This window comes from Culex quinquefasciatus, chromosome 3, assembly GCF_015732765.1.
Source record: "Culex quinquefasciatus strain JHB chromosome 3, VPISU_Cqui_1.0_pri_paternal, whole genome shotgun sequence".
NCBI lineage: Eukaryota > Metazoa > Arthropoda > Insecta > Diptera > Culicidae > Culex > Culex quinquefasciatus.
The window spans coordinates 192,852,452-192,880,103 of NC_051863.1; the positions used below are offsets into that span (position 1 = coordinate 192,852,452).

General features: G+C 39.3%; 1 protein-coding gene across 2 annotated transcripts in view; it reads right to left on the reverse strand.

The window, feature by feature from the left end:
* Positions 1-3,070: 3,070 nt before the first annotated feature.
* LOC6031003 (serine/arginine repetitive matrix protein 2) overlaps positions 3,071-27,652 on the reverse strand; it is a 56,286-nt gene continuing 31,704 nt past the window's right edge. The window contains exons 3-10 of one of the 2 annotated variants that reach the window (XM_038265153.1): positions 17,165-17,542; positions 17,031-17,093; positions 13,461-13,608; positions 11,828-11,883; positions 8,804-11,614; positions 4,488-4,578; positions 4,275-4,420; positions 3,071-3,615 (exon numbers count right to left, since the gene is read on the reverse strand). In XM_038265153.1, the coding sequence (XP_038121081.1) occupies positions 3,501-3,615; positions 4,275-4,420; positions 4,488-4,578; positions 8,804-11,614; positions 11,828-11,883; positions 13,461-13,608; positions 17,031-17,093; positions 17,165-17,542 (3,808 nt within the window). In that variant the 3' untranslated portion in view covers positions 3,071-3,500. Of the gene's footprint in view, positions 3,616-3,819; positions 4,154-4,274; positions 4,421-4,487; positions 4,579-8,803; positions 11,615-11,827; positions 11,884-13,460; positions 13,609-17,030; positions 17,094-17,164; positions 17,543-27,652 lie in introns of those variants that run through there. The other variant, XM_038265154.1, reaches the window with a different exon arrangement.

Consider the following 27,652-nt stretch of genomic DNA (forward strand, 5'->3'; position numbering starts at 1 on the left):
TATAAGTATTAATTATTAAAAAAAAAAAAACAATAGAAAAAAGAAATCAAAAGACTTATTCAAGCAAGGGTTTTCTAGTTTAATTATCATTAAAGCAATCACTGATTTTGACATCTTGCGGACAAGTCAGGTAAGTCAGAAGATAAAAATCGAAATTTCGCGGCATGCCAGTCACAAAGCATCCAAATTTCTCGAATCTATAAAAATAGGGGAAATATACCCTTTCTAATCAAACACCTATCTTCGATTGATGATGCTCGATTTAAGCTCCAAAAATACTATTTAGGCTAGCAACAGCAACGCCTCGAGTAAGCACGCAAATTTATGCCATTTACTGGCCAAAAAGATCAAATTTAATGCACTTTTGATCATAATTTCTATTTTGCGAAACCATTTCTCATCATTTTGGTGGCACACACATCCACACGCAAGATCAGAAATTAACTGCTTAACGAAAGTCGCCATCAATATCTTTTCACTTGCGCTAACGATTTCAAAGCGCTTAAGATATAAAATTGCTTCCAACTACCGGCAACATGTTCTTTTGCACATTAGTTAGTCACTCAATTGAAAAATAATCCCGAAAAGTGTAAATAATTAGCAAGTACCATCAAAAAAACAAACGCGCCAAGTCGTTTGACGTTTCAATTTTGAATACCCATTCCAATCGAAGGCTGAAGAAAACCGAGTAAGGAGCGAAGGCAAATAAAGAACAAAGGGTGGCCACCAACACCACCAACACGCTGGTGCAGCGCCTGTTAGAGTGAGCAAGTGCTGCCAGGAAACTTTGCCTATGAATGCTACTTTTCGTGAGTGTTCGCTTAAAATTTCATGAATTTTGGCAGCACTAAGCAGACTCAAAAGAGCGCTGGAAGAAAAAAAGAACTAAGCTGAAAATAGAAAAATGGGCGTGGCCCAATGCACTCGACTGATTAGAATGCATTTTTGAAATATGTTTTTTAAATGCTTGTAAAAGGAATAGCATGACTTTTAATAAAAGTGAAAATAAACAGAAATGTTCACAAAAAGTTGCTCTACTCGTTGGTGTACTTGGTTTTAGTGAATTTCAGGAAACAATCCAGATTATCCAGCATCATTCAAACACGACCGCTTATTAGGCTTAAAATGGGCATATTTCCCTTAGATTAATTTAAAACATGTGAGACTGCTTCACATTTCAGATTTTAGTGTTGAGCAATTCCAGCTCAAATCAGGAATTTTTCTGGTACTTTTGTACCCGACCCTCTCCGATTTCAATGAAACTTTTTAGACATGTTATCCTAGGCCTATATAAGCCATTTTTGTGTATATGGAGCCAATAGTACTCGAAAATAACATTTGAGAAGGGCGTAAGGTATTTAAATATTTTGTATTTTGCAATTTAAAATTACTGTATCTCGAAGCCGTTGCGTCGTATCAAAATGTGGTCAAAGACAAACTTGTAGGAAATTGACGGGCTTTCTGAAAAAAATACACTGAAACAAAAATACACGCCACTTCTATGAGATTTTTCGATTTTTAAGTCTAAAACTTAAATTTAAAGGTGTTGTCACGATTTTTTTCGTTCAAAATTTTTGAGGGAATAGCCTAAGATGTTACCAAAAGACTGACGAAAAATGCAGGATGGTATGTCCCTTCTAAAAAAATACAGAAATCATTTACTAAAACTGTTTTTTTGAAAAGTGGTCTAAACGTCAAAATTTTCAAAACCCCATAGTGGGAATCGATTCCCCAGACAATTTTACATAAAAGTCTCCATATTGACCATTGTCCTATGTCCAATCCTTGGGAAGATACAGCGGTTTTAAAAATAAAAATGTTGAAAAAATGGGTTTTTTGATGGTTTTTGGCAATTTCTATATGACAGACTTGGTTTTTCAGTCTCGTAAATATTTTTACCGGAAAGCTCGTCCAATTTCCCATAAGTTTGCCTTTGGCAGTTTTTTTATTTGACTCGTTTTGATATTTACGTAAGCTAATTTACTATCCAGGTTTCAACCACACTGGAAAAAATATTCCCTTTTCAGTTATTAACAATGTAATTAAGCTTATATCTGTAAGCCCTTACATCCAGTTGAAATGCTGTCCAAGGCAAACTTATGGGAAATTGGACGAGCTTTCCGGTAAAAATATTTACGAGACTGAAAAACCAAGTCTGTCATATAGAAATTGCCAAAAACCATCAAAAAACCCATTTTTTCAACATTTTTATTTTTAAAACCGCTGTATCTTCCCAAGGATTGGACATAGGACAATGGTCAATATGGAGACTTTTATGTAAAATTGTCTGGGGAATCGATTCCCACTATGGGGTTTTGAAAATTTTGACGTTTGGACCACTTTTCAAAAAAACAGTTTTAGTAAATGATTTTTGTATTTTTTTAGGAGAGACATACCATCCTGCATTTTTCGTCAGTCTTTTGGTAACATCCTAGGCTATTTCCTCAAAAATTTTGAACGAAAAAAAATCGTGACAACACCTTTAAATTTAAGTTTTAGACTTAAAAATCGAAAAATCTCATAGAAGTGGCGTATATTTTTGTTTCAGTGTATTTTTTTCAGAAAGCCCGTCCAATTTCCTACAAGTTTGTCTTTGACCACTTTTTGATACGACGCAACGGCTTCGAGATACAGTAATTTTTAAACTGCAAATTACAAAAATATTTAAATACCTTACGCCCTTCTCAAATGTTATTTTCGAGTACTATTGGCTCCATATACACAAAAATGGCTTATATAGGCCTAGGATAACATGTCTAAAAAGTTTCATTGAAATCGGAGAGGGTCGGGTACAAAAGTACCACAAAAATTCCTGATTTGAGCTGGAATTGCTCTGTTCCAAGTTTCGAATAAGTTTTTCGCAAAAGCAGACAAACGTCAAAAAACAACAACAAACCCAAAATGGCCGAGGGGTCAGTGGATGGAAAAGTGTATGTGTTTTCAATTAAAAAAATTTTTTTTTTTCAAATGAAATTTCGCCGAGATTAAAATTAAATAAAATTTCATTCAGCAAATTATAGCTGCTTGACCACGGTGGGACGTTTCGGATTAAACAAAACAAAAACACAAATCGTTTTAGTACCTGTCGTAATCACATTTGTGTATTGATCATTTTAAATACTTGCTGTTGGTAGGTTTCATTGTTTGCAGCTTATGATATGAAAAAGTTAAATAAATAAGGGGAATAAATTAAATAAATTAATGACTTAGATAGTGTAATCTCGAGATCATGATTTCGTTTCTTTTTTGTTAAATTGCACCTTAAAAAGTTACTAGAACAAAAAAATAAATTGATGTGTTTGTCAATTTGCTAATGGTCTATGGTGACTAGTTGGTGATTTGATCTTATCAGTTAGTAATATCAGGATAGCTGTTTAAAATATTAATATCTGCACAGTTAATGAAACAAAATTCGAGCATTTGCTTTTGTCATGATTGTTTTTGATTTTCTCTTGCGGTTTGTTTTGCGATTATGGCTACTTTATGGTCATCGGGATTTTCTAGACACTTTTGCTGTGGCTCCGCGAGCGGGACCGACTGCGGCTGTGGTAACTGCTGCCACTGGAGAGGGACGATGGCGTCGGTCGACGATATGGTATGGGACGCTTCCGAGCGCTTGGGTTGGGTGGAGAATGTTAGTCGAGTTTCCGGATTGTTAGAAAAGTGAGGGAAAGAGAGGGTGGGTTAGTTCAATTATTGATAGTTATTTTTATTCGTATATAAAACAACTGAAAAACTTACCGTTTTAAAACTTAGGAAACAGAAGAACAACCAAAGATAAATTGCTTTCGGTACATTTCAGAGCAAGAAACTAAAGAGTTCAAGTGAAAATTATCAAGCTTTGATTCAATGGTACAAGAATACAGGTCAAACTTACAAATAATCTAGAAAATATTCTACAACTCAATCGGCACGCCTCTAAAGATAAAATTGGGTAGAATGAAATTGTTGCCACCGCGTAAGTGCGGTGACACGCAAGGATAAAGTAAAAATCAAAAGAACACAACCGAACAATGTGCGCACGTGGGACGAAATCATAAATCGGCATCGGAACTTTCAACGCCTTCGTCGTCTTCTGGCTGGGGACGACCTACTGGACTTGCTACTAGCGCTACTACTTCGGGATCTAGAACGTTGCTTACGATTCTTCGAGCTTAACCAAAAAAAAAAATGAAATAAATAAAAAAGGGTGAGGGGCGAAATGAAATTAAAAATTAAAGAAATAAAAGCCAAATGGCACTCAAAGCTGTGTGGCCTCAAGCTGCAAAAGTTACCTGGTGATCCGACGACGGTCAAGGAAGCTGGGCGAACCGGCACGGCGCGGAATCGACGGCGAGCGCGACGAGCGACGCTTGGGTGGCGGAGGCGTGCGCGATCGGGATCGCGACGTGCTGCTGCGGGAGCGCGTTCGGCTTCGGCGCTGGAATTAAATTACAGACATGTGTAAATTTCGACGGGATTTTAGGAGATTTCAAAGTGACGCTTACCGAGCTCGCACCACTTCTAGAGCGGCTGGATCGCGAAGACCGCGAACGGGAGCTGCGCGAGCTTGAGCTGGAACTGCTGTAGCTGCGGGATCTGAAAAAAGGTAGGAGTTAGTCGTGGTGATTATTGCATTCGATCGTAATTTCCCGACTCACGATCGAGATTTCTCGATAGCAAGATTACGACTTACCATAGACAAATCTCGATCTACCATCGAAAAATTACGACTTACTATCGAGAAATTACGATTGTAATTTTACTGTCGTAATTTGTACATAATACCATTTTTTAGAATATTTTTCAAAAATTATTTTAAAAAATCTACGTTCAAGTTTTTTAATGTAAAAAATAACAAAAGTAAAAAATCAAAATTAATTTCTTTTGAATTTCAAACAACTTAAAAAACATCAAAAATTGAAAAAAATATAAAAAAATAAAAATACGAAAAATTTAAAAAGTTTCAAAATTTTTGGTCATTTTGTTAATTTTAGTCATTTTGGTAATTTTGGTCAATTAGATCATTTTGGTCATTTTGGTAATTTTGGTCGTTTTGGTCATTTTGGTCGATTTGGTATTTTGGTCAGTTCGGTTATTTTGGTCACTTTGGTCGTTTTGGTCATTTTGGTCATTTTGGTCATTTCGGTAATTTTGGTCATTTTGGTCGTTTTGTTCATTTTGGTCATTTTAGAAAATTTGGGTCGTTTTGGTAATTTTGTTATTTTTTGTCATTTTGGTCGTTTTGGTCATTTTGGTCATTTTAGTCATTTTGGTCATTTTGGTCATTTTGGTCATTTCGGTCGTTTTGGTAATTTTGGTCATTTTGGTCGTTTTGGTCTTTTGATCTTTTGGTCATTTTGGTTATTTTGGTCATTTTGGTCATTTTTGTCATTTTGATATATTTGGTCGTTTTGGTCTTTTGTTAATTTTGCTCATTTCGATCGTTTTGGTCATTTTGGTCGATTTGGTAATTTTGGAAATTTGGGTCGTTTGGGTCGTTTTGGTAATTTTGGTCGTTTTGGCCATTTTGGTCATTTTGGTCGTTTTGGTCGTTTTGGCCATTTTGGTCATTTTGGTTGTTTTGGTCATTTTGGTCATTTCGATCATTTTGGTCATTTTGATATTTTTGGTCGTTTTGGTCTTTTGTTAATTTTGGTCATTTTGATCATTTTGGTCGTTTGGGTTATTTTGGTCATTTTGGTTATTTTGATATTTTTGGTCGTTTTGGTCTTTTGTTAATTTTGGTCATTTTGATCATTTTGGTCGTTTTGGTCATTTTGGTCATTTTTGTCGTTTTGGTCGTTTTGGTCATTTTGGTCATTTTGGTCATTTTGGTCATTTCGGTCATTTTGGTCATTTTGGTCGTTTTGTTCATTTTGGTCATTTTAGAAAATTTGGGTCGTTTTGGTAATTTTGTTATTTTTTGTCATTTTGGTCATTTTGGTCATTTTGGTCATTTTAGTCATTTTGGTCAATTTGGTCATTTTGGTCATTTCGGTCGTTTTGGTAATTTTGGTCATTTTGGTCGTTTTGGTCTTTTGATCTTTTGGTCATTTTGGTTATTTTGGTTATTTTGGTCATTTTGGTCATTTTTGTCATTTTGATATATTTGGTCGTTTTGGTCTTTTGTTAATTTTGCTCATTTCGATCGTTTTGGTCATTTTGGTCGTTTTGGTAATTTTGGAAATTTGGGTCGTTTGGGTCGTTTTGGTAATTTTGGTCGTTTTGGCCATTTTGGTCATTTTGGTCATTTTAGTCGTTTTGGTCGTTTTGGCCATTTTGGTCATTTTGGTCATTTTGGTCATTTTGATATTTTTGGTCGTTTTGGTCTTTTGTTAATTTTGGTCATTTCGATCATTTTGGTCGTTTTGGTCATTTTGGTCGAAAACGAAACTATTGGCACTACGCCCCCCGGGGCATGGCCTTCCTCTAACGTGGGATTTCTGCTCCAGCGCCTCTGACGAGACAGGAGAAACCGGGACCGACGTTTTACTTCACCATCCGATAGAAGCTCAGTGGATAAGGCGGGAATCGAACCCGCGTCTCATAGCATCATCGGGATCGGCAGCCGAAGCCGCTACCCCTGCGCCACGAGACCCATTTTGGTCATTTTGGTCATTTTTGTCGTTTTGGTCATTTTGGTCATTTTGGTCGTTTTGGACATTTTGGTCATTTTGGTCATTTTGGAAATTTGGGTCGTTTTGGTAATTTTGTTAATTTTTGTCATTTTGGTCATTTCGATCATTTTGGTCGTTTTGGTCATTTGGTCGTTTTGGTCATTTGGTCTTTTGTTAATTTTGGTAATTTCGATCATTTTGGTCGTTTTGGTCATTTTGGTAATTTTGGTAATTTTGGTAATTTTGGTAATTTTGATATTTTTGGTCATTTTTATCATTTTGATATTTTTGGTCGTTTTGGTCTTTTGTTAATTTTGGTCATTTCGATCATTTTGGTCGTTTTGGTCATTTTGGTAATTTTAGTCATTTTGGTCATTTTGGTCATTTCGGTAATTTTGGTCATTTTGGTCGTTTTAGTCATTTTGGAAATTTGGATCGTTTTGGTAATTTTGTTAATTTTTGTCATTTTGGTCGTTTTGGTCATTTTGGTCATTTTGGTCATTTCGGTAATTTTGGTCATTTTGGTCGTTTTGTTCATTTTGGTCATTTTAGAAAATTTGGGTCGTTTTGGTCGTTTTGGCCATTTTGGTCATTTTGGTCGTTTTGGCCATTTTGGTCGTTTTGGTCATTTTGGTCATTTTGGACATTTTGGTCATTTTGGTCATTTTGGTCATTTCGGTCGTTTTGGTAATTTTGGTCGTTTTGGTCTTTTGATCTTTTGGTAATTTTGGATATTTTGGTCATTTTGGTCATTTTTGTCATTTTGATATATTTGGTCGTTTTGGTCTTTTGTTAATTTTGGTCATTTCGATCATTTTGGTCGTTTTGGTAATTTTGGTCGTTTTGGCCATTTTGGTCGTTTTGGCCATTTTGGTCATTTTGGTCGTTTTGGTCATTTTGGTCATTTCGGTCATTTTGGTCATTTTGATTTTTGGTCGTTTTGGTCTTTTGTTAATTTTGGTCATTTCGATCATTTTGGTCGTTTTGGTCATTTTGGCCATTTTGGTCATTTTGGTCATTTTGGACATTTTGGTCATTTTGGAAATTTGGGTCGTTTTGGTAATTTTGTTAATTTTTGTCATTTTGGTCATTTCGATCATTTTGGTCGTTTTGGTCATTTTGGACGTTTTGGTCATTTGGTCTTTTGGTCATTTTGGTCATTTCGGTCATTTTGGTCATTTTGATATTTTTGGTCGTTTTGGTCTTTTGTTAATTTTGGTCATTTCGATCATTTTGGTCGTTTTGGTCATTTTGGCCATTTTGGTCATTTTGGTCGTTTTGGACATTTTGGTCATTTTGGTCATTTTGGAAATTTGGGTCGTTTTGGTAATTTTGTTAATTTTTGTCATTTTGGTCATTTCGATCATTTTGGTCGTTTTGGTCATTTGGTCCTTTGGTCATTTTGGTTATTTTGGTCATTTTGGTCATTTTGTTCATTTTTGTCATTTTGATATTTTTGGTCGTTTTGGTCTTTTGTTAATTTTGGTAATTTCGATCATTTTGGTCGTTTTGGTCGTTGTGGTCATTTTGGTAATTTTGGTAATTTTGATATTTTTGGTCATTTTGGTCATTTTGATATTTTTGGTCGTTTTGGTCTTTTGTTAACTTTGGTCATTTCGATCATTTTGGTCGTTTTGGTCATTTTGGTAATTTTAGTCATTTTGGTCATTTTGGTCATTTCGGTAATTTTGGTCATTTTGTTGGTCGTTTTGGTCATTTTGGTCATTTTGGAAATTTGGGTCGTTTTGGTAATTTTGTTAATTTTTGGTCGTTTTGGTCATTTTGATCATTTAGGTCATTTTGGAAATTTGGGTCGTTTTGGTAATTTTGTTAATTTTTGTTATTTTGGTCATTTTGGTAACATTTCGGTCGTTTTGGTTATTTTGGTAATTTGGGTAATTTTGGTCGTTTGGTAATTTTGGTATTTTTTATCATTTTGGTAATTTTGGTAATTTTGGTTATTTTGGCCATTTTGGTCTTTTTGGTCATTTTGGTCATTTTGGTCATTTCGGTAATTTTGGCCATTTTGGTCGTTTTGGTAATTTTGGTCATTTTTTTTAAATTTCAAAAAATTTAAAAATTTCAAAAAAAATCAAAAAAATTCAACAAAAAAATTCAAAAAAATTCAAAAAAAAAATAAAAATTTTAAAATTTGGACCACGAGTTAGTCTCAAAATCAAACAAAAAGCAAGTTGTCAACTCACCGATGCGACCTGGAGCGCGAACGTGACCTCGACCGGGACGCGCTGCGGGATTTGCGTGCCTTGACGGCCGCGGCTGCCGACTCGATCGCCCCGGATATCTTCTCCTTCAGGATGCTGTCGACCGCACTTAGGATCGTGCTCTTGGCCAAGCTGACCGCGACTCCGCCGCTGCTGCTGCTATTCTTAGCGCTGTCTTCCGCATGGCGCGCTCCGACGGTCGTCAAGATTTCGTGAATGTCCTTCTTCATCTGGCTGCTGCTGCTGGACACGGCGGGGGCAGCCACCGGCATGGGAGCGCCGGCTTTGCTTTTGAGGAAGGTCGCCTCTTCGGGAACGGTTGCTTCCTCCGAGGTGAACTCGATGCCCTTGCCGTTGTCGATCGGGATGTTGTACGAAGCCATCTTCGCCTGCTGAATTTGGATGTTTCGTTCGCGACTCTCGCCAACACGAGGCTGCGCGGACGTGTCCGATGGCCCCGTCAGCTCCGAAACGGACTTTTTCTTCTCCAGACATTGCTTTGCCTTCGCGGCCAAGTCATTCTTGAGTGCCTTCAGCATCTTGTCCTCTTTCTGTTCGGTGAGCGAAGGTAGGAACGCGTCCAGGTGATGATCGGATCGTCCCTTCTGTTTGGATTTGCTGCTGCTGCTGCTGGGTTGATCGCGCGCTTCCTGGTCGGATTCTTCCGAGGACGACGAGGCCGGAGATTGCAGCTTGACAACCGGTTGAACCTGCTGGGGATGCTTCTTCTTGGACTTTTTGCTACCGTGCTTGCTGGATTTCTCGTTTGAAGATGGGGATGATTTCTCCTCCGGTCGCTTCACCTCCGGAGTCACGTCCTTGACCGGCTTCACCGAAGGTCGACTGCTTTCGCTGGAGTGAGACGCCGCTGGAGACGGAGTGCGATCTTTGCGCTTCCTTGGTGGAGGCGAACGCGTGTCCTTCTTCTTCGCAACTACAGGTCTCTCTTGCGGGGGTGGCGTCTCGAAGCGACGTCTCTTTACCGGGGTCTTTGAACGTGACTTGGCCGGAACGGGTGCCTGCTTCGGCGAGAAGGACTTTCGCGCCGGGGTTTGCTTCTTCGGCGTGGGTGATCGCGACTTTTGGCGCTCTTTTAAGCGACTTTGCTTCTCCAAGATGTCGCGGTAGCGATCGGGATCGCGTTGGGCCGGTGAATAGCTCAAGTCCGACGATGAGTCCGAATCGGAAGAGTCTCCGTCGGACACGGGTTGTTTTGCAGGTGCCTTGGAAGAAGAAGCGGGCGCACGTGCTTCCGGAGTGTTTGATCGTTGTCTTCTGGTCGGTTGTTCCGGTTCTTTCCTCGATGGAAGCGGGGACTTTGATCTTGGCTTCTTCATCAGGGGTGGCGATCTTCTGTTCCTTACCGGAGACTTGGAAGGTTTCTTCCTGTTGTCATCGGTTGATTCGGAGCGGTTTCTTCGGTTCTTGACCACGGGAGATTTAGAAGGACTTTTTCTGTATGCCATCGTCTTCTTGGGTGGTTCAACACTCTTAGATCTTTCTCTGCGTTTTCTCAACGGTGACTTGGAACGACCTCTACGCTCCTCAATCGGTGATCGCGAGCGATCTCTACGCTTTTCCACCGGAGACTTGGAGCGATCCTTCCGATAACTTGCCTTGGGTGACTTTGTACGCTCCTTGCGCGGTTTCTCCCTAGAAGGCGATCTAGACTTGTTTCTAAACGCTTTGGGTGCCATCGGAGAATCATACCGCTTCCTCGGCCTTTCCACCGGACTTTCACTTCTGTTGCGCTGTCTCACCTCGGGTGTTTCGGACCGCTTGCGATCCCGGCGATCCTTTGACTTGCCGCGGCGTTTCTCATCGTCCTTTTTGTCCTTGTTTCCTCGCCGTTTGCCGTCATCGCTGTCACGGTTCTCCGATTGGGAAACGTTACGTTGCTTCAAAATTTCCCATTTCATGGCGGACGCCGGAGATCGAAGTCTGGTCATCCTTTCGCGTCGGTTGCTAGCCGATCTTTCACGGCGTCTCTCTGCCTGCTTGCCCCGGCTGACCGATCGAGAGCGATCCCCACTGTTTGAGCGTGATCTTCCTCTACGCCTCTCATCAACTTTGCCAGTTTTGCTCGCTGATCTCTCGCGACGTTTCGGCTCGTCTCGCTTTTTGCTCTCCACTTCCTTTCTCTTACCCGCCGAGGGTGACCGCTTGCGGCGTTTTTCCTCATCCCGCTTCTTGCTCGTCGATGGTGATCTATCCTGCCGTTTCTTGTCACTTCTCTTCTCACTAGCCGAGCGCGATCTGTTGCGCCGCTTGTCCTTCGATTTCGTGTCTTCCTTGCGGGTGCTACGCGAACCAGAACGATCGCGCCGTTTGTCCTTCGACCTTTTCTCCACCGATTTGGACCTCGATCTAGACCGATCCTTCCCCTTCTTTTTATCCCCGTCCGAACGCTTCGGCGACTTGTCCTTCTTCCGATCCTTGGCCTTTTCCACGCTTCGCTCGCGTCTCTCGTGCGATTTGTCCCGCTTCGTTGCTTTGACCCTCGAGCCCGACCGTGAGCGGTCCTTTCTCTTGGAGTTTGATCTGCTGCGCGAACGATCATCAATCCTGCGCCGGTCGCGGGAGCGACTTCTCCGACCCCTTTCCTCAGCCCTCCTTCCTCCGTAACGCTCAAAGTCCCTCTGCTGTTGCTGCTGCTGGTAGAACCCGGAATGCCGAGCGGAATCTTCGACCCGACGATCCCGGCTTGAACTCGCGTCATCGCGACGATCTTTTTCCTTCCGGTGCTCGCGATCGCGCTTTCCATGATCACGTTCCGGTTGCTTCGTCGGAGAGCTGCAAATTTGGTATGGAAATGAATTTTGTTTTTGTATGAGTATGATCGCTCCGGGTGAAGCAGGTATTAGACTATGACGAACAAACAAACAATCTCGTAAATTTTGACAGTTTGGCAGTTTGTTTGCAGAAACCTCAGAGTTGTTTGCGAGTTTGGCAACGTGTCAAACACGAAAAAGTTCGAGTTGATGATTGATCGATGATCGCACTTACCTGTCCGGCGAACCCGATCGCGACCGTGCGTGCTTCTTTTTAGAGCTTTTCTTTTTCTGTGGCGTGGGGGAAAATGAAACACAAAAGAAAAGACGTTGTAGAGAGCGCGGTTTTTTGTTGGTGCTTAAATACTAGAGACTAACTAGAGTCAATTAAAAATGAAGTAAATCAAGACTAACTAAACTTAACCGTATAGGACATTTGTGTCGTTACTTAGTTGAAAGAATAAAAAATGCCTTAACCTTATGATAAGAAAAACTATGCAAATGTGAAGGTGATGAAAAAAACAAATGTATGACACTGTTACAAATAAAGAGTAAAAAATAAGACAACTTACGTCCAATGTAAATCGAGAATGGGGTATTTAGGGAGGGAGGGCACGATGCGGCTTCAGAGCTACACAATGGATAAGATTGTGACAGATGTCAGAAACTGTGTTGTTCAACGGGGGAGGCAGAACAGGTTTATATTTGTACCCACTAGACATTTTAACATGATTGCAGATCATCGAAAGAGAGAATAAGTACTCTCTCTGACAGATATGCATTTTCGTTACTCTCTCGCAGAACTCTTAACCCTCTACTGCCCAAAATTTTTTTCGATTTTTTTTTATTTTTTCCTTGTTCAGGAGGTCATTTTGAGCAACTTTTGTCACATAAAACAAGTAAAACTTCCAAGTTTTTCTTTCCAATGCTTATTAAAGGTTAAAATTGGTTGAAAATTTGATTTTTGGCGATTTTTTCAATCGAAGCCCGTCTAAGACGGGGTTGGGTTGTAGAGGGGGCATGAGAGGAAAAGAGAACTGAATGAGAACAAAAATGCGATGCGGGCGAAAAGAGAGTTCTGCAGGTTTATCTTCAGGTGTTTTTTTTTTTCTCGAAATACATTGAGGTGATCTTTTGAAACGTGCGGAATCAAAAGATTTCGGAGCTTGAACCAAATATACAAACTTATGGAAATCAAAACTAACGATGATGAAAATGTATTTTTATCCTCTAATTATAAAATTGATCACATAACATTGGTTTATTTCATATGTTTTACTGGTTCAGAGTTGGTTTGGAAAATGAAAAGCAAAAAATACCTTGGACTCTTAAATTCGGTTTTTAGAGAGAATTCCCGTTAATTATTGAGCGAGAGAAGAGGTTAACAATCAGAAATGAGTTAATAAAGGGTAAATCAAACGGACGCCAAAGAATTATTACAATGACATGAAGGTTGGCATTCAATGGCAGCTTATTTATAGGCGAAAAACTCGTCCACGGAAAGAGTTTGAGTTCATGTTCCACGTGGTTATTGCAACTTTCAGTGCAAATTAAGTAGGAAGAAAAAAGAGAAGAAAAAACCATAATAAATCTAGTTTCTTCTACTGGTTGTTCGACTGCAGCGTGAAAAATATGCACTAAAAAGCGTTCAAATCTGGACCTCCTCTCCTGGAGGGAACCAATCCGGATCCGGATCCGGCAAGATTGATTCCTTCACAGCAAAACGGCGCCGCAAACTACACAAAATACAATGCTAATGCATACGCACACACACACACACACACACACACATACGCATACGCACGCTAGCCGGTTTCAACGAAACGCCGTCGAAATGGTTCCGGAAGCATTCCGGCCTGGGAACGTACCTTATCCTTCCGGGAGGACTTTTTGCGATGCTTGCCACCGCCGCCATCCGAGTGCGAATCCGAGCGGTCCGAGTCCGAGTCGGAATCCGAGTGGGCCTCGCTGTCGTCACGGTCCCGGTGCGAACGTTTCGAGTGTTTCTTCTTGGATCTGTTGTTGGCGGCGTCGTCGAGTTGATCACAAACCAAAAAGTATAGAAAACGAAAGAAAGCGTACAAGGTGCGATTAGTAAGACATCCCAAGTACTTCACTTTTTTTTTTATAATAAATGTAAGTCACTAAATATCTCGAAAAGCAGCCTCTCCCACAAAACTGGAAGATCGCCAAGGTTAGACACGGGAGAGGCTGATTGACAACTGCACAGATTTGGAGTTTGGGCAACGCAGTTTCAACAAAATTTAAACTGTACCGAGTCGAGATCAGGCTATCAGGACGATGAGACAAACTTAAAAAGAGAAACTTAAAACTTTTTTTTCGAGTGAAGTGAGAGGGGGTTTCAAGATTATTTGTTTTTTTTTTCTTCTTTTGGGAATAAAACTGCCGCCGAATAACCGAAATTTGTTCATTTTGTTGGTACAATTTCGCTGTTGGATCGATTCAAAAATAACAAAAACACTAAACAGTAGAAGTAAATATCAGTTGAAATGGTTAATTATTTTGTTAACTTATGTAGGGAAAGAAGATTGAAATCGCAGCTGATTAAGAATAATTAATTTTACCTTTCCGTTATGTTAAATTTATATTCATCATAATATTGGTCTGTCTTTAGGAAAAAGGAGAGAAAAAAGAACAAAATAAGAAAGATTTCCTTTTCTTTTTTTTCGGTCGGCAACGCATTTTGAGAGGGGAGGAAAAGGGGAATTTCGTTTGGTGATTTGAGTAACAGAAAATGAAGATGCGTAAAATGAAACGTGTTTGAAAAAGGAATGAAAACAGAAACAAATAACAAATCAGTCGGAGCTAAATCAAATCTTCTTGAATAATATTATGATTAAGTTAAAAGCAAATAAAGAGGAAAATTTGACTTTTAGAAAGATTAAAAAAAACTAATATCGTTGATTAGTTTGGGGCATAAGGCTCATCATAAGGAGATTCTTTTCTGCTTTAGCGACGACACAAAAATGCACACGGCTCACAAACTTATAAAAGGGTATTAAATTTGTCGAAAACAACGAAACGATTGAAAAACTAAACAAAATGTACGAATGTGTAGGTGACAAAAAAAAAAAGAAAACAGGACTAAAAATGCCGAAACAAACTAAATGCTTTCGTTAGCTGACAGCATACTTACCAACTGCGAACGGTTTTATTGAGAGTTTTTTTTTGGTTTGGTTTGGTTTGTTTTTTTGTTTGTTTTTTAGAAAAGTGATTTGCGATTGAGGGCAAAAGAAGTTAAATAACAACGAGAATGTAGATAGACGTGAGTGTTAGTAATCGAGAATAACATTTTTGGAATATGTGTATGCAGAGTCAACCGTACGGAACAGAAAAGTAACGAGCATTTCTAAATCGAACCTTTTCATACATTTTCAATTTAATTAGTACATATTACATATTTATCTTCAAAAGATTGTAAATCTACAGTTTTTTTTAAAGGACCTAACTATTGTCTTTCATATGTTCCTATTAAAAAAAGTTCTAGAAATGAAAGATTTGGAAAACATCAAGTCATCCCGCGAAGCAAAATTTTATTTTGCATCAGCGAAAAAGTAGGATTTTTTACAAAGCAATAACTTTTATAAGATTCAAAATTGACAAAATTGTCGATGGGACGAACTTGCTTCGATTTTTCTTGACCTATTAGGTTTATGGATGGTGCCATACTAAAATTTTAATAATTTGCAATATGGGTATCAAATTAAGCTAAATTTCATTTGCATTTTAAATAAACTAGAGTTTTTTTTTCGAAAAATATTCAAATTTTCACAAAATACTATATTTATAAAAAATACTTAAATTTTCATTTATCGCAATATGAATATGGGTATCACAAGAACCGAAAATTTGAATGCATTTTCAATTTATTCAACTTTTTTTGAAAAATACTTAAATTTTCTCAAACCAACCGAAACGAAGCGAAATTGTGCATGTATTTTTACTCAATTTTCTTTTCTTTTTTTGAAAAATAATAGTTTTTTTTATAAAATAACATGTTTTTAAACTACCTTTTTTTTGTTAAAATTAAAGTTTTTTTTTTGAAAAATATTAGTATTTAAATAAAATACGGTATTTTGTGAAAATTTTGTATTTTACAAAAAAAAACCCTAATGAAGGAAATGGCATGCAACATTTCGCTTTATGGATATCAAATAATTAAAATTATGAAAATTTTAATAACTATCGAAAAAATACGGTATTTTTGAAGAATTGAGTATTTCACAAAAAAAACTCTAATGAAAAAGTACAAGTACATAAAAAATCGCCTCGTTTGTTACCCAAATTGCGAATGATGGAAATTTTAGAATTTTCGATAAAAATAAGGTATTTTGTTCATATTTTTAGTATTTCAATTTTGAAACTTCTTATATTATGAAAAAATATTTTTTTTTTGTGAAAGTTTGAAAATTTTGACATGATTTGGTTGGATTAAGTCATTTTAGAAAGATTTAAAAAATGAGTTATCGTCGATAAGATTAACGCTGACAGAATTATCGAAATACAGTCCAGACTCGATTATCCAAAGGCGTTGGTAAAATTTCACTTCGGATAATCGAATCACGATTTTTTTTTCATTTTCTTATTTTCGATTTTTGAGCGTCAAAATGACCCCTAAACTACTCTAAAGTGATTCGGAATTTTTAAATCCAAGATGGCGGCCAAAATGGCGGTGATGAAATATTAAAAAAAAAATTTAATAGGCAATCAACCATTCAAATTTGACTAAAATGGGGTCGTAGAACTCGAATTTGATGTTAAAAGTAAAAAAATTAAAAAAATAACACGATTTTTTTGTTGTACGTGATTTGATTATTTGACATCCCGTGCAAATCTTCGGATAATCCAACTCCAGATAATCGAGGCTTCGGATTACACATTCCTATTTCACTTTGAAGCAAGGACACAAGGATTATTTTTATAATCAGCAATCGAAAATTAAAACACTAACTTGTTCAACTTCGGGTTTACGAGACTTCGAATAATCCAATCTGGACTGCTTTTTATGTATAAAAAAAAATAAACGTTTGCCTAAACAAATAATTCTAGGAAATAACAAACTTTTTTTTAAACATTTGGGTATGAACTCTGAAAAACAACTTTTTGATCAAAATTAAGAATAAAATTTAGATTTTGGAACTGAAGCTATGTAAGGTCAAACTAGTCGTTCTGTTTTCAAAGGTTCAATTTTCGAAGTACAATCAAAGATTAACATTCAATGATTATCCAAACCAATAATTGTCTTGCTAGAAATGTCTGTTTATCAAAATTATATTTTTTGATCAAACTTTCTAGCTTGATGAACAAAAAGTAAATGCCATATCAATATCCCACCAAAACGATCCATTGAACACCAAACGGGCAAACGCATATCTTTTTACAATCAACTGAAAATATCACTTTTTACTTTTAATTACCTGTCTTTCTTGTTTTTCTTGGATTTCTTCTTTTTGTCCTTCTTGCGTTCCGGACTGGATGATCTGTAAGAAAAATAATTCATGGAATGTTGTTAGTGATTAATATAGTTTCAAATTAAGAAAATGACTCTCACCCATCTCGATTCTTCTTGCGGTGCTTCTTCTTGTCATCCTTGCGCCCCCCACCGGCCGCGTCCTCATCGTCATCTCCGTGGCCACGGCGCTCCTGCTCGCCGCCGTCCTTGCCATTGCTGGCCGTCGCTGGCCGATCCGGCGACGGAGTCCTCACCAGAGCGTACCGCTTCCGGTTGACCTTTTCCGCCTCGCGAGCCGCTCGCTCCTTCTCCGCCAGCTCCTTCTGCAGGACGTCCGCCTTGGCCAGATCCTCCTTCGCCTTACGGTCCTGGTCGAAGCTGGTTCCCTCGACAAAATACTCCGAGATGCCGAACGCCTCCCGCAGCTTAGCATTCTTCTCCTGCTGGGCCTGGGCGATGTGATGGGTCTCGCGGACGCTGCAAAGAAAGCGAAAAGAAGGAAAACCCATCAATTAGTTGAAATTAAGAAATCCCCTTTTTTATGGCTCGCCAAATCGACCCATTGACGTCATTATCAAAGCCACTTTCGATATGCACAGCGACGACAGCGAAGAAAGCGGAAAACTCCCAAATTGATGATCCCCAGTCACGCGATTTCAATGTTTTCGACAGCCGTAACGGAAATCCGGAACGGAAGCGGGCGAAACAGCCAAACGGGGCTCTCCCCTGATGTATGCAAAGATAAAATTGGCCCAAATTTCATTTGGAAGCAATTTGTTTCAACGTCCCCGGCGCCATCGTTGAAGGTAGAATCCCATTTCCTCTTTTGCCCCAGCCCACATCCGGTTGTGGTTGTTTCGTTGCCATTTTGCATACACGTTCTGGGTGCACTGCTCAGCACTGCTGTGTGAAAGAATTGCATAAATCATGCAAAGCTGCCAAGCGGACACATATTGATAGGGTTTCGACCTGGTGGTGCAAGAATGTTGCGATATGAAAAGATAAACTCATTTGTACTCGTACATACCCCATATGAATGAATACAAAACGAATAGCTATGCATGATGGATGCAATTATCATTGGAAATGAGCTGCATTGTGAACGATGATTTCTATTCTATATGGAGTACGATGGAAACAATGTTAAATTGATAAGAGCAATATTTGCCTTCTTTAGTGAAGAAAGGCTTTAAAATTACTCTGAAAGTGAACTACTTCCAAATTGGACATCCTAGACGAGGCCCTTTCGAACCATCATGGAATTGAAATTGATTGTTCAATGCACGAAACTTATAAGCAACGTTGCTGATTTTTCCTTTGAGTAAAATTTTCAATCTTTCAAAACTAATTTAAAGTCCTGTCAAATAAAGAAAAATCAATATATTTCAAATAACGAGCTTAATTTTCAAAATAAGTATCACAGAATGCTTTGAACATGATTGCTGTCAGAAACTTATAGAATGTGTTAGAATTCAGAATGTGTAAAAGAATATCTTACATTCCAAGAGAAGTCTCAGAAGGCTGAGTATCAAACATGATTTATTTTTCATAAAAAATAAGTTGTTATTTGATTGATCCTTTTGCCTCAATCACAATAGAGTTGAGTACCAGTAGTGAGGCCGCATATTCGCTCCATTTGTTTTATTTTGTTTTTTATTCTAAGCATAATTGAAGGGAATTTATTTTAATGATCCGTATACGACATGCATTATGTTTAAGTGATTATTTAAAAAAAAAACTATATTATTCACCTAACACGCTTGACAGAAGCGCTTGGTACGGTATGTCCACGAATCCTGTTGATTCTGCGAAAAGTGATCCGTTTTCAGAATCCTCTCTGCGGTAAACACAATGCAATAATTTTGGTAATATATTATTGGGTGTCTTCGGATTTACTGCAATTTTGTACTAATAAGACTTTCCAGCAAGCCTTCGTCGGGCTGGCCGCGTATGTGTTAGATTAGATTAGAATTCATGACAATTTCTCCTTCAGTTTCACAACTTTTTATTACTTATTTTTTAATTTAAAAAATTTCTTCTGATACCAAATAACCTTTGTGCAATTTATAAACAATCTATCCAATGGAGATGAACTGCCAATGCCAAAATTGATGAAATTTTAAGCGAACACTCACGACAAGTAGCATTCATAGGCAAAATTTCCTGGCAGCACTTGCTCACTCTAACAGGCGCTGCACCAGCATGTTGGTGGTGTTGGTGGCCACTCTTTGTTATTTATTTGCCTTCGCTCCTCGCTCGGTTTTCTTCAGCCTTCGATTAAAATGGATATTCAAAATTCAAACGTCAGAAGACTTAGCGCGTTTGTTTTTTTGATGGTGCTTGCTAATTATTTACATTTTTCGGGATTATTTTTCAAGTGAATGACTTAGTAATGGTCAAAAGAACATGTTGCCGGTAGTTGGAAGCAATTTTATATCTTAAGCGCTTTGAAATCGTTAGCGCAAGTGAAAAGATATTGATGGCGACTTTCGTTAAGCAGTTAACCTCTGATCTTGCGTGTGGATGTGTGTGCCACCAAAATGATGAGAAATGGTCTCGCAAAATAGAAATTATGATCAAAATTGCAATAAATTTGATCTTTTTGGCCAGTAAATGGCATAAATTTGCGTGCTGTTGCTAGCCTAAATAGTATTTTTGGAGCTTAAATCGAGCATCAAACTCTCCATATGACGAAGATAGGTGTTTGATTAGAAAGGGTATATTTCCCCTATTCAGCAGTTCCATATGAAAGTTAAAGAAAAAAAAAGACTGCCTCGATACGGCTAAAAATTGAAGTGGGGGTTCCCTGGCCAAAATAATGAGACCCATATTTTTTTTGTTGGGCCATTAGGGTGACCAACGCTGTATTAGGGTGGACCAAAAAATGGCAATTTTCGTAAATTTTTACAAAAACCACTTTTTTTCAAAAAACCATAACTTCGCTTCATTTTAACCGATTTTAGCTTGGATGCAAATGGAAGATGATAAGTATGACTTTCAAGAAAAAATAGTTTGAAGTTTCAAAAATCTAGCCTAACATTTGAAAAAGTCTTATGGAACTGTTGGATTTGTTTTGTCAAGAACATTCCTACATTTTCAAAATTTGTTCTTCTATTTTTTTCTTTGATTGAAAAAATTACATCTATAAACAAAATTTTGAGATTCTTAAAAAAATAATTGAATTATAGACTTGTTAACAAATTTTTAATTTTAGGACATCAGATCGGCAAAAGACGTAAAGGATTGGCAAAAAAATATGGTAGTTCAAATGATACTTTTTGTTTCCAAATTTCAAAAATCAGGCTTGGAATTTAGTTTTATTATTTTTAGCTTGAGTACAATCTACAATCTTTACAATCTTTAAAAAGGGTGGTTTGAAAGAAAACCCATCATATTTTTAGAAAGGTGTTGGAAAAATATTTCATCATTGGATGGTTAACCGAATGATCTTTCTGGTGAGCCAAAAATAATTAAAGATCTGTAGTTATAAGTTCTGAGAGCACATTTGAAGAAAAAATGTAGGATTAAGTTATTTTTTATATAAATTTCTTTCATTAGTTCATGAAAAATATCATAAAAACGTATTCCGACCAGCTTAAACCACCTAAAATCAATCAAAAAATCATGAATTGAACATCACTAATATTATTTTATTTTCCTTCAAGGTGACGACTTCGATGAATTTGATCAGTAGTGCGGTGCCTGTGTGGACGCTCAGTCCTGTTTTTTCGTGTTATTTTCCGTCTCTTTTATGTCGCTGTTCGAGTGCATGGGGTGATTGGTCATTATAATTAAATAATGGCATCTGTAGTGCGGTGCCTGTGTGGACGCTCAGTCCTGTTTTTTCGTGTTATTTTCCGTCTCTTTTATGTCGCTGTTCGAGTGCATGGGATTGGTCATTATAATTAAATAATGGCATCAGTAGTGCGGTGCCTGTGTGGACGCTCAGTCCTGTTTTTTCGTGTTATTTTCCGTCTCTTTTGTGTCGCTGTTCGAGTGCATGGGGTGATTGGTCATTATAATTAAATAATGGCATCAGTGGTGCGGTTCATGTGTGGACGCTCAGTCCTGGTTTTTTCGTGTTATTTTCCGTCTCTTTTATGTCGCTGTTCGAGTGCATGGGGTGATTGGTCATTGTAATTGAATAATGGCATCAGTAGTGCGGTGCCTGTGTGGACGCTCAGTCCTGTTTTTTCGTGTTGTTTTCCGTCTCTTTTATGTCGCTGTTCGAGTGCATGGGATTGGTCATTATAATTAAATAATGGCATCAGTAGTGCGGTGCCTGTGTGGACGCGCAGTCCTGTTTTTTCGTGTTATTTTCCATCTCTTTTGTATCGCTATTTGTGTACATGGGGTGATTGGATTTCTTCTGATTCGTGTTGTTTTCATCTCTTTTGTGTCGTTGTTTGTGTGCATGGGGTGATTGGTCTTCTTCTTCTTCTTCTTCTTTTTTCTTTATTTTTAGTTCGCGCGTTCGTTGGCCAATGAGTTTATTTTTGTTCTCTTTACATAGTTTTCGATAGAAACGATCCGAATTCTTTTTTCGAGACAAGCAAGTCGTATTGCTGGATTAAGTCCTTTCTATATCATCGATGATCGGAAGGCACGCCGACGAATATGTTTTAAGGCTTATGATATAAAATCATTTTAATGAATAAAGCCCTTCTTACATCACCGTTGATCGGAAGGCACGCCGACGAAGAATTTCTGGAGGATCGCGGTCGAATTAATACTATATTTAAAATTCTAGATAGCTATCTTTCGGATTCGATTGTGAGTAGCGGGACTTCGCGGTTACTATGCAACGTATTTTTGGAGTCTTTTTATATTTTAAATTTATAAGTCCTTCTTTTATCATCGTTGATAGGAAGGCACGCCGCCGGTTAAGTTCGTTTAAGTTATTGTTTTAATTTCATTACAATCGGTTACGTGGTGTCCTGTTTTCTTTTCGTTTATATTCGTTGATCGTAATAATTTATTCCAACTGGCAGCTTTAGTATTAACTCATCTACTATTTTTGACATTTGCTCGCGTTATCTTAATTGTACCAATAGTAAAAATATACTGATAAGTCCAGCCCATAGCACTACCGCTCGGTTGGCACGCGTTCGATTAAAACAAACTTTTTAAATAATCAATTATTTATCTTTCCGCAGCCGGCTGCCTAAGATTTAAAATTTCAACCGATAAACAAAATGCTCATGGTCACATCACTGCCACTCGTGAATCCTGACCTCATACCCATCTACTAACCCCTCAAAACTCATGTGATACTTTGTCGGAGAAGCAGTCGATTGGGCGGTCTCTATCACTCAAGTATCGGACTAACATTCCCATCCACTTCCCCGTGACCCTACCACTGGTCGTGGCCGGCGCCGGTATTGATCAGCATGATAGGGGCCTTTGAGAAGTTGCGAAGCGAGGAAAGATAGCACCCACTTATCTTCCACGGCTCGTGGATGTAACTTCTGGAGGTCCTGGTCAATAACGGAGTAGCAACTGCGGGTGGGCACCTATGTCTATGTCTATGTCTAAGGTGACGACTTCGATGAATTTCTTGGTTTTTCGTTCAAAGATATACATTATGCTTCAATACTTTGACAAATGTGTTTGATTTTACTACGATTTTCATATTGATTTGAAAAAAATGCAGGAATCGTTTTTTTTTCACTGGTTTTAAAGTTGGTTAAAATTGACCAAGCCAGTGAAGATATAACTAATCTAGCAAAAAAAAAACTACGTTTTGAAATTTAGTTTTGTTAGAACCAGCTATTTTCTTTAGCGAGATAAAAAAAAACCGCCATATTCAAATTCAACCAGACGATTATCCTGTTGGTTTCGGCAAACAATCAGCTATACCAGCGGATTTTTTCGCTGGATAAAATTACAGCTGTCATTTTTATATCTACCATTTTCAGCAGGATTTCTGTCAGTGTAGCAAATATAATGCTAAAACAGCAAAAAACATTATTTTTTGGTATTTCATATTTCATTTCTGAACCTTAAAACAACCTTTTTGATGAATGATTTCAAATTTTATTGTCAAAAGAACTAAAAAGTTAAAAAAGGGTTTTCTGAGAAGGGTGAAACTTTTAACATTTCTCTTATTTTTAATGGAATTTTTATAAATCGACCTTGCCAAGTATGGAACCTACTTAAAATATGTAAATCTCATGATGAGTGTTAACCAAAATCAATAAATCACCTTTTTCTTTTGCGTAAAACTAGCAAAATTTATTTCGACGAACCATCACCTAACTTTCACTTCCGCGACAAAAAGAAAAAAAAATCTCACTCTTCACACCAACGTAAAAGCTCACCCAAAGCACCCAACACGTTCCAACCCACTTTGGCACGTTCTTCTCCTTTGAATAATTAGCTCTCTTCGTCCTGTCTACCATATTACTTCACAACGTTTCACCAAACAACCCCTTGTTCCCGGGTTGCACACGTCAATTTCACAACCTTCTACTGCAGTAACAGAACGTGAACGACGAAATTTTCGTGGCACGCGCGACACCCCTTTTTTTCCTCGTCCGAACGTTTCATTACCTCACAACGCTGTGCATCTCCTTCATGCAAAATGGCCCAGTCGCTCCTCGCAGTTGGGCAGGATGTGCGGCAGGTCGTCGCTGGAAGGAGGTCGAATGCTGCGCCGTCGGCGGATGATGATGGAGTTGGTTGTGGCGTTGATGCTGGTAGAATTGCTGCTTGTGATGATGCTGATGTTGGTTGAAGGTCGTGGACGTCGTTCCGGCCTCGGATGCGGAACTCTGCGGCAGCACTTCCGGCCCGTCTGGCTGCTGATACTGTTGTTGCAAGGGATGATGCTGCTGCCGAGGGAGAAACTTCAAATGATTGTTGTTGAGGCCGGTGCATGCGCACTGGCAGCAGCACTGCTTCCCGGTTGGCCCGTAACGGAGCGCTGTCGGCGGTAGCGGTGGTGGTGGTTGTGGCAGCTGTCTGAATCCTGCCGGAAGGCACATGCCCGGATGAAGGGACTGAAGCTGCTGCAGCCGACGGAGCTTCTTGAGCAGCTTCTTGCGACTGGTTTGTTGCTTCTTGAAGAGCGTCTTGCTATTGCTTTTGGGAGTCTTGCTCACGTGAACCATCGACTTCATGGTCGTCGTACGGTCCGTGGAAGACTCGGAAGACGTTGGACTTCTGGTGTCTGGTAGAGCGTCCAGAGCGGCCTTCTCAGCTGCAATCATTTCTTCCGGATTTGTGGAGGAATCCGGGGTCACTCCTGGAATCTGGTCCTCGTCCTTGCCGCCAGATTCGTCCAGCCTCAGATCGTGTTCGAAAAATTTATCCTTTTTAGCCTTGTTGGCCTTCTCCATGGCGACTCTGCGACGGTGAAACTTGTCCGCTGACGATTGCTGCTTCATGATGATGCTTCTTCTCTCCTTACGTAAACTAACTTATTTTAAGCAAAATTTGGAAGACTTGCGTTTACACTTAACACTAACGATTTGGAAGACGTTGGATTTTACCGTAACTAATTATTTCACTACATTTCTAACAAAATTATCCTATTAGGATGCTGTTTCCCCGTGAGGGGAAGAAACAGCTGGAAGACCGTGAATTTCTGTACGCCTCACTTCACAAACTACATCTCAGAGTTCATCTTTTCACAAACTAAGGCGCCCGCCTTCTAGTCGCATTCCGACACGGCAGGACAACTTTTAATTGAACTTTTCTCTCGTTGCTGCAGCAAATTTTCTGCGGATGCTGTGCGCCTCCTCGAATGGCACCCCATTATCGATCGATGACGTGTTTTCATCCCTTATTTTTTGACACATTTTGTTTTTGTCTGCCCGTAACGATAATAATCACACGAAAATACTCATTTCAGATGAAAAATGAAACTGAACTTGGTCAAATCGAGATCAGCCCGGAAAAAATCGAAGGTGTTTCAAACACCATCTTTGTTGTGCGAGAAGACGAACGACCACCAGAAGCTTTGACAGAGGGATGGAAAATGACGACGATTGTTGTCGGCGCTGGAAAACCGTTTTTCATCCCCCACAGTGCTTCAATGACTGGGGTGGTGTGGCGGTGATTGTGGGAGGACAGGCGCGGTGGGAGTTCGGAGGAAAATAAGAGAAAAACTATGAAAACATGACGAGTGCTTTGGAGGGGGGTGGCTATTCTGAGGATGCTGGAGGAGTTTATGTTGCAGAGGTTTTTGTGATAATCGATTTGAATTTTCTTTCTGCTTTAAAAATATCACTGCATCTCTGTCTAGATATTTTGTATTAAACTTTGTCCTTTGTGTCGAAAATCTGTATCTCGAGAAGGGATTTTCTGACCGATTTGGTTCTCCGGCAAAGTTGTAGGTTGTGAAAAATCAGAATGTTTTTTTTTTTCAAAGAGTTGAGAAAATTTTACATAAGTATCACAATCTAACATTGAAAATCTGATCAATGGTTTTTTTTCTTTGTAAGGTTATATCTCAGCAACCAAAAGTCGGATCAACAATGTCCGAAAATCGTTTTTTAGATTTTCGAATTATTTTTTTTTCAAAGATTGGACACTTTTTTCAATAAAAAAAAAAAGATTATGTTGAATAATTTTACCTACAGTCATGTTTTCATAGCACTTTTATATTGACAGCCTCCAAATTTGTATGAGAATTTGCAAGCAGAAACAAATGGTGCAGCAGCATGCCAAGGGCCGGCCGTGGCCGTGGCAGTTCGAGTGCGGCCTCGAAAAACCCGCGAAATTCGTGTACCGGCCGTGTGCAAAAAGGTAAACAAACCAACGCCGTGTCGACCGCCATCGCGCAGGGGAGAGTGAGCGCAGAATGAATCGACAAAAAGTTACTACATTCCGGATATGTTCCGAGATCACCAGTGCGAACCTGGTCGGGAACCTCCGGTGTCACGACCAGTGGTGGCACATCAACATCCGCCAACATCCCCATCAGGAACGAGTTCCAGATGCTGAGCGACGACGAAGAAAACAACAACAACAACAACAACAACACCGACGGTAGCAGCACTACCGACGACGACGATGATGGTCGTGCACGGAAAAAAGTGCCGACGTCAAAAAAGAACAATTCTCCAACGGAACGAAGACCACCTCCAATTTTTGTTTTGGACATGTTGGCGGACGATGTTGACGAGTTGCTGGAAGGCCTCGGATATTGTCTGAAAATCGGTAAGTCGGCAGTGCAAGTGATCACACTGAACAGAAAAGATTTCGACCTGGTGCTTGAAGAACTGAAGCGTAGCAACTTCAACTTTTACACATACGACCCAGAGAAGCCGCCTCTTAGGGTGGATTTTCATGGAGTTTTCGATGACCGACATCGAAAGCGGCTTTCGATGCTCTTGGTCAAATTTGGCTAAAAAATCAAATTTTGGTATCAGGATTTATCGTACAATAGTTGTAATTGACAATTTAAGGTATTACGAGCATTGAAAACAAAAATACATTGCCGGAAACTCGCGAAAATGCAATTTTGCGACTTTTCATTTTCGATGCTCGAGCATCTTTAGATGACCGACATCGAAAGCATACTCACGACCAAGCTTTGCTAAAATGTCAGTGCATCGAAACACGATGCTCGTTCAGTGCGCTTTCCTGCCATAGCGGCACCCTGGACACAAACCCAAATAACGCTTTGAAACGCTGGGAACGGGAATGGGAATGAAACTTGACGAAACAAATTCTCACTGACAGATCTGTCAAAGCAGATCGTGTCAAAAATCAAAACAATGATTAAGTTGTTTTAGTGGTCGTCGCAAGTAAAAAAAAACCAAAACGACTTTGGCTTTTTGCGGAGGAAATAGTTGAACCTGCTGGAGAAAGTAACCAGATCAGCCAAATGCGGTGGCTGCTGGCCGTGGTGGAAGTTCCAGATCGGGCAATCACACTGTTGAACAAGCAGGCCGCCGAGTATCAAGATGTTGCCCGCATCGGTGCGTGTGGCAGTCAATGGCATTCTGGAAAACGCTGAGGAACTCCGAACCCGGTATGCGTACGTGCAGCAGGACGATCTGTTCATCGCCGCACTCACCACCAAGGAACATTGAAGCGATCCTCCGAATGGGCAGAAACGTCCCCAAAAGCGTCAAGTTCAACCGCCGAGTTGTGCCGGAAGGACTTTTGGGAGAACCCACGTGCTAGAAGTGCTAGACGATTCCTACTATGAGGAGATCCGTGGTGGTGGTGAAGGAAGTTGGCGGTGGTCAATAGCCACACTGAACTAAGCAGCGATCTCCGGGGAGCGGCCATCCCGTTGCTGAAGAAGAAGACAGCGAAAAGGAAAAGGCATGGCGAAGAAAACGGAAAAGGAGGCCTTGAGAAGGATTCACATTGGTGGGCCAGTCGAAAAAAAGAAGCGCCGTGAATTAATTTTAAAACACCTACACATGAAAAAATTATAATCTGAAATAAATATTTAATTGAATACTAACCAGAATGCTTAATTTGATTGTCTGCCTGAGTGGATCAATCGGACCGCGCACTGGACTCACAATCCAGAGGTCGCCGGTTCGAATCCCGGGGCGGACGCAAAAAATTCTAAGTGTAAATATAGAGGTATTCGGTGCCCTCTCCCCGTGCCCATACCTTCAC